This window comes from Schistocerca serialis, chromosome 8 (genome assembly GCF_023864345.2).
Source record: "Schistocerca serialis cubense isolate TAMUIC-IGC-003099 chromosome 8, iqSchSeri2.2, whole genome shotgun sequence".
Classification (NCBI taxonomy): Eukaryota; Metazoa; Arthropoda; class Insecta; order Orthoptera; family Acrididae; genus Schistocerca; species Schistocerca serialis.
This window is the reverse complement of record NC_064645.1, coordinates 493850009-493857458: the sequence shown is the minus strand read 5'-3', so window position 1 is coordinate 493857458 and position 7450 is coordinate 493850009. Positions and strand designations below refer to the sequence as shown.

The window sequence follows — 7450 nt, the reverse complement described above, 5'->3', positions numbered from 1 at the left end:
TTTTTTTTTTTCTCTCCAGGAAACTATTTGAAATATTGATTTATTCCTGAGTACAGCAGAAGGCTTCAAACTTCACAGTTACTGCCATATCACCTGAATTATTTCAGACAATCGTGGCAGCTGCCTTACCCCTTTCCAACAGGTACGGGGTGCTTCCTAGTGGTGATGACATCGTTTCCGAGCCACCACAGGATGCCTCGCCTGTTGGGCCAGTGGCCGATTCTCCGGCAAGGTCCCGACAGTCACAGAGGGCGGGCCTATTAGTTATAGGGAGCTCCAACGTTAGGCGGGTTATGGAGCCCCTCAGGAAAATAGCGGGTAGGTCGGGGAAGAATGCCAGTGTGCACTCGGTGTGCTTGCCGGGGGGTCTCGTCCGTAATGTGGAGGAGGCCCTTCCGGCAGCTATTGAACGCACTGGGTGTGACCGGCTGCAGATAGTAGCACATGTCGGAACGAATGACGCCTGCTGCTTGGGTTCTGAGGCCATCCTTGGTTCCTTCCGGCGGCTGGCTGATTTGGTGAAGACAACCAGCATCGCACGCGGAGTGCAAGCTGAGCTTAATATCTGCAGCATAGTGCCCAGAGTCGATCGCGGTCCTCTGGTTTGGAGCCGTGTGGAGGGTCTAAACCAGAGGCTCAGACGACTCTGCGACTATAATGGTTGCAAATTCATCGACCTCCGTTATTGGGTGGAGAACTGTAGGGCCCCCCTAGACAGGTCAGGCGTGCACTACACACCGGAAGCAGCTACTAGGGTAGCAGAGTACGTGTGGCGTGCACACGGGGGTTTTTTAGGTTAAAGGGACCCCCCCTTGGGCGAAACGATAAAATACCTGACGGCTTACCAGAGAGGACATTATCATCGTTGATAAAGAACGTCCGTCCTCAGAGACCAAAAACAGGAAAAGTCAACGTAATATTGGTAAACTGCAGGAGTATCCAGGGCAAGGTTCCTGAATTAGTATCTCTTATTGAAGGAAATAGTGCGCATATAGTATTAGGAACGGAAAGTTGGTTAAAACCGGAAGTGAACAGTAACGAAATCCTAGACACAGAATGGAATATATACCGCAAGGATAGGATAAACGCCAATGGTGGAGGAGTATTTATAGCAGTAAAGAATTCAATAATATCCAGTGAAGTTATTAGCGAATGCGAATGTGAAATAATCTGGGTTAAGTTAAGTATCAAAGGTGGGTCAGATATGATAGTCGGATGCTTCTATAGACCACCTGCATCAGCAACCGTAGTAGTTGAGCGCCTCAGAGAGAACCTGCAGAACGTCGTGAAGAAGTTTCGTGATCATACTATTGTAATAGGGGGAGACTTCAATCTACCAGGTATAGAGTGGGATAGTCACACAATCAGAACTGGAGCCAGGGACAGAGACTCTTGTGACATTATCCTGACTGCCTTGTCCGAGAATTACTTCGAGCAGATAGTTAGAGAACCAACTCGTGAAGCTAACGTTTTAGACCTCATAGCAACAAATAGACCGGAACTTTTCGACTCCGTGAATGTAGAAGAGGGTATCAGTGATCATAAGTCAGTGGTTGCATCAATGACTACAAGTGTAATAAGAAATGCCAAGAAAGGAAGGAAAATATATTTGCTTAACAAGAGTGATAGGGCACAAATCGCAGAATATCTGAGTGACCACCATCAAACGTTCATTTCTGAGGAAGAGGATGTGGAACAAAAATGGAAAAAATTCAGAAACATCGTCCAGTACGCCTTAGATAAGTTCGTACCGACTAAGGTCCAAAGCGAGGGGAAAGATCCACCGTGGTATAACAATCATGTACGAAAGGTACTACGGAAACAAAGAAAGCTTCATCATAGGTTTAAGAGTAGTCGAATCATAGCTGATAAGGAAAAGCTGAACGAAGCGAAAAAGAGCGTAAAGAGAGCAATGAGAGAAGCATTCAACGAATTCGAACATAAAACATTGGCAAACAATCTAAACAAGAACCCTAAAAAGTTTTGGTCATATGTAAAATCGGTAAGCGGATCTAAATCCCCTATTCAGTCACTCGTTGACCACGATGGCACCGAAACAGAGGACGACCGAAGAAAGGCAGAAATACTGAATTCAGTGTTCCGAAACTGTTTCACTGCGGAAAATCGTAACACAGTCCCTGACTTCAGCCGTCGCACGGACGCCAAAATGGAAAATATTGAAATAAACGATATCGGAATTGAAAAACAACTGCTATCACTTAGTAGCGGAAAAGCATCCGGACCAGACGAGATACCCTTAAGATTCTACAGTGATTATGCTAAAGAACTTGCCCCCTTTCTATCAGCAATTTATCGTAGATCGCTGGAAGAACGTAAAGTACCTAGCGACTGGAAGAAAGCGCAGGTCGTTCCCATTTTCAAGAAGGGTCATAAATCAGATGCGAATAATTATAGGCCTATTTCGCTTACGTCAATCTGTTGTAGAATAATGGAACATGTTTTGTGTTCTCGTATTATGACGTTCTTAGATAATACAAATCTCCTTCATCATAACCAACATGGATTCCGCAAACAGAGATCATGTGAAACTCAGCTCGCCCTATTTGCCCAAGAAATTCACAGTGCCGTAGACACTGGCGAGCAGATTGATGCCGTGTTCCTGGACTTCAGGAAGGCATTTGATACGGTTCCGCACTTACGTTTAGTGAAAAAAATACGAGCTTACGGAATATCGGACCAGGTTTGTGATTGGATTCAGGATTTCCTAGAAGAAAGAACACAACATGTCATTCTTAACGGTTCAAAATCTGCAGATGTAGAGGTAATTTCGGGAGTACCGCAGGGAAGCGTGATAGGACCTTTATTGTTTACAATATACATAAATGACTTAGTTGACAACATCGGTAGCTCCGTGAGGCTATTTGCAGATGACACGGTTGTCTACAAGAAAGTAGCAACATCAGAAGACTCGTACGTACTCCAGGAGGACCTGCAGAGGATTAATGCATGGTGCGACAGCTGGCAGCTTTCCCTAAACGTAGATAAATGTAATATAATGCGCATACATAGGGGCAGAAATCCATTCCAGTACGATTATGCCATAGGTGGTAAATCATTGGAAGCGGTAACGACCGTAAAATACTTAGGAGTTACTATCCGGAGCGATCTGAAGTGGAATGATCACATAAAACAAATAGTGGGAAAAGCAGGCGCCAGGTTGAGATTCATAGGAAGAATTCTAAGAAAATGTGACTCATCGACGAAAGAAGTAGCTTACAAAACGCTTGTTCGTCCGATTCTTGAGTATTGCTCATCAGTATGGGACCCTTACCAGGTTGGATTAATAGAAGAGATAGACATGATCCAGCGAAAAGCAGCGCGATTCGTCATGGGGACATTTAGTCAGCGCGAGAGCGTTACGGAGATGCTGAACAAGCTCCAGTGGCGGACACTTCAAGAAAGGCGTTACGCAATACGGAGAGGTTTATTATCGAAATTACGAGAGAGCACATTCCGGGAAGAGATGGGCAACATATTACTACCGCCCACATATATCTCGCGTAATGATCACAACGAAAAGATCCGAGAAATTAGAGCAAATACGGAGACTTACAAGCAGTCGTTCTTCCCACGCACAATTTGTGAATGGAACAGGGAAGGGGGGATCAGATAGTGGTACAATAAGTACCCTCCGCCACACACCGTAAGGTGGCTCGCGGAGTATAGATGTAGATGTAGATGTAGAAATCTCACTTTGAAAAACAAATTGTATTTCATGAGTATTCTAGTGTAAAATGTTAATTACAGTCAGAGCCTACCTTTGCGATACTGCACAGGGTTTTCTTCATTTAATTAAATAATTATGTCAGTGTAATAATGAAAACAAATTAGATAAGACAAAAAATATTTAATTTTACATCTTATCAAATAATCCACAACAAGAAGAAGAAAATGCTCTGTAGCAATAAGAAGATAGTCACATAAAAACCCCAATTTCTTGTCGTTGCTAAGCTGAGCACTTCCTGAAGGTACATGATTTTTTTCTCAAAGGTCAACAGAGCTTCTGTAACAAGGTTATAAAAATCTAAGCATTTAAAGTATTTATATTCTATGAATAACAAAAAGGAACATGTGTGCTCTATTATTATTTCATCATGATCTTCTCCTCTTCCTCCTCCTGCTCCTGCTTCTGCTTCTGCTTCTTCTTCTTCTTCTTCTTCTTCTTCTTCATGAAAAGCTCAGGCTTTCAACTGCAGTAGAAGAGGGAAAATTAAATAACATGCAATAAATCTTCAACTTGTGACAGTTTAGTACAAATTAAATATGAATATTATTAAAAGAACTGAAGCAACAAAATTAATAATATCAGTAACAATTTGTTTCTTATTCTTCACACAGGATGGTGTAAAACATTACACAACAGAAATTTTTCTTGAACTGTGAATTTACTGCTTTATTTTAATCATAAGTTATGACAAAAATATAAATTGCGAACAGATCATACACAGAAACTTAGTGGAAGGTGAGTAGATGACGGCAGAAAATATGATGCTGGAACATTGCACATTACTGATGAGCATAAAGCATGCTAACTGAAGAAGAACCCTTCATTCAACAACGGATGTCAAATGGTAGACAATTTGTGAATGTAAGGGTGAACAACATAACTAGGATACTCCAAAGACTTTGTGTGAGGTTCTACATATCAAAATGAAATTTCCAGAAAATGGTGTTACACATAAGAGCAGCTTGCTGAAATCATCTCACTCCTTTGTCTTTCTTCAAGGCTACTTACTGCTGGGTCATACTTCCATGAAATTACTAGTTACAAATAATGGACATGATGGTGTACTTCAGCTATGTACTGAAAAAAATGGAGAGTTTGTGTCATAGTAATATATGTCACTGTTCTCCCATTTTGAAGAACTGGAGCTTTTAGTGCAATTGTTGAAACAATTCACAACATTTTATTTTTTGCTACATAAAATGGGCTTATTTGAACAAATAAAATGTTATGGATGATTTTAACAAGTGCACTAAACACTTCAGTTTTTGACCACTGTTATTTTTGGACGGATTTTCGGACTTACGTAATACAAGACAAACAGTTGGAGAATATAACAATACTGAGTAGACAAATACCTACATAAACATTTGAAACATTTTTAAAGCAGTACAAATTATTTACTGTCAGGTTAAATAGTCAACATGACTTCCACAAATAATGATGCTCATCTGTATGAGTATGTACAGTAAAAAGAACAGATTGAGGTATTTCTGCCTATTATGGCCACAGGCCCCCCCAAGAACCATGGACCTTGCCATTGGTGGGGAGGCTTGTGTGCCTCAGCAATACAGATAGCCGTACCGTAGGTGCAACCACAATGGAGGGGTATCTGTTGAGAGGCCAGACAAATGTGTGGTTCCTGAAGAGCAGCAGCAGCCTTTTCAGTAGTTGCAGGGGCAACAGTCTGGGTGATTGACTGATCTGGCCTGGTAACACTAACCAAAACGGCCTTGCTGTGCTGGTACTGTGAACGGCTGAAGGCAAGGGGAAACTACAGCCTTAATTTTTCCCGAGGGCATGCAGCTTTACTGTATGGTTAACTGATGATGGCGTCCTCTTGGGTAAAATATTCCGGAGGTAAAATAGTCCACCATTCGGATCTCCGGGCGGGGACTACTCAGGAGGACGTCGTTATCAGGAGAAAGAAAACTGGCGTTCTACGGATTGGAGAGTGGAATGTCAGATCCCTTAATCGAGCAGGTAGGTTAGAAATTTAAAAAGGGAAATGGATAGGTTAAAGTTAGATATAGTAGGAATTAGTGAAGTTCACTGGCAGGTGGAACAAGACTTTTGGTCAGGCGAATACAGTGTTATAAATACAAAATCAAATAGGGGTAATGCAGGAGTCTGTTTAACAATGAATAAAAAAATAGGAGTGTGGGTAAGCTACTACAAACAGCTTAGTGAACACATTATTGTGGCCAAGATAGACACGAAGCCCACGCCTACTACAGTAGTACAAGTTTATATGCCAACTAGCTCTGCAGATGACGAAGAAATTGAAGAAATGTATGATGAAATAAAAGAAATTATTCAGATAGTGAAGGGAGACGAAAATTTAATAGTCATGGGTGACTGGAATTCGGTAGTAAGAAAAGGGAGAGAAGAAAACGTAGTAGGTGAATATGGATTGGGGCTAAGAAATGAAAGAGGAAGCCACCTGATAGAATTTTGCACAGAGCACAACTTAATCATAGCTAACACTTGGTTCAAGAATCATAAAAGAAGGTTGTATACATGGAAGAAGCCTGGAGATACTGACAAGTTTCAGATAGATTATGTAATGGTAAGACAGAGATTTAGGAACCAGGTCTTAAATTGTAAGACATTTCCAGGGGCAGATGTGGACTCTGACCACAATCTATTGGTTATGAACTGTAGATTAAAACTGAAGAAACTGCAAAAAGGTGGGAATTTAAGGAGATGGGACCTGGATAAACTGACTAAACCAGAGGTTGTACAGAGTTTCAGGGAGAGATTAAGGGAACAATTGACAGGAATGGGGGAAAGAAATACAGTAAGGAAGAATGGGTAGCTTTGAGAGATGAAGTAGTGAAGGCAGCGGAGGATCTAGTAGGTAAAAATATGAGGGCTAGTAGAAACCCTTGGGTAACAGAAGAAATATTGAATTTAATTCATGAAAGGACAAAATATAAAAATGCAGTAAATGAAGCAGGCAAAAAGTAATGCAAACGTCTCAAAAATGAGATCGACAGGAAGTGCAAAATGGCTAAGCCGGGATGACTAGAGGACAAATGTAAGGATGTAGAGGCTTCTCAAACTAGGGGTAAGATAGATACTGCCTACAGGAAAATTAGAGAGACCTTTGGAGAGAAGAGAACCACTTGTTTGAATATCAAGAGCTCAGATGGAAACCCAGTTCTAAGCAAAGAAGGGAAAGCAGAAAGGTGGAAGGATAGTATATAGATGGTCTATACAAGGGCAGTGTACTTGAGGACAATATTATGGAAATGGAAGAGGATGTAGATGAAGATGAAATGGGAGATACAATACTGTGTGAAGAGTTTGACAGAGCACTGAAAGACCTGAGTCGAAACAAGGCCCCGGGAGTAGACAACATTCCATTAGAACTACTGACAGCCTTGGGAGAGCCAGTCCTGAAAAAACTCTACCATCTGGTGAGCAAGATGTATGTGACAGGCGAAATACCCCCAGACTTCAAGAAGAATATAATAATTCCAATCCCAAAAAAAGCAGGTGCTGACAGATGTGAAAATTACCGAACAATCAGTTTAATAAGTCACGGATGCAAAATACTAACGTGAATTCTTTACAGATGAATGGAAAAACTGGTAGAAGCCGACCTCGGGGAAGATCAGTTTGGATTCCGTAGAAATACTGGAACACGTGAGGCAATACTGACCCTACAACTTATCTTAGAAGCTAGATTAAGGAAAGGGA

The 7450-nt window shown here is 41.4% G+C and overlaps 1 protein-coding gene across 2 annotated transcripts in view; it reads right to left on the bottom strand.

Annotated features, from left to right (window-relative positions):
* Positions 1-3853: 3853 nt before the first annotated feature.
* Positions 3854-7450, bottom strand: part of LOC126416279 (uncharacterized) — a 212181-nt gene continuing 208584 nt past the window's right edge. For both annotated transcript variants that reach the window (XM_050083923.1, XM_050083924.1), the window contains exon 9: positions 3854-4211. In XM_050083923.1, the coding sequence (XP_049939880.1) occupies positions 4189-4211 (23 nt within the window). In that variant the 3' untranslated portion in view covers positions 3854-4188. The remainder of the gene's footprint in view (positions 4212-7450) is intronic.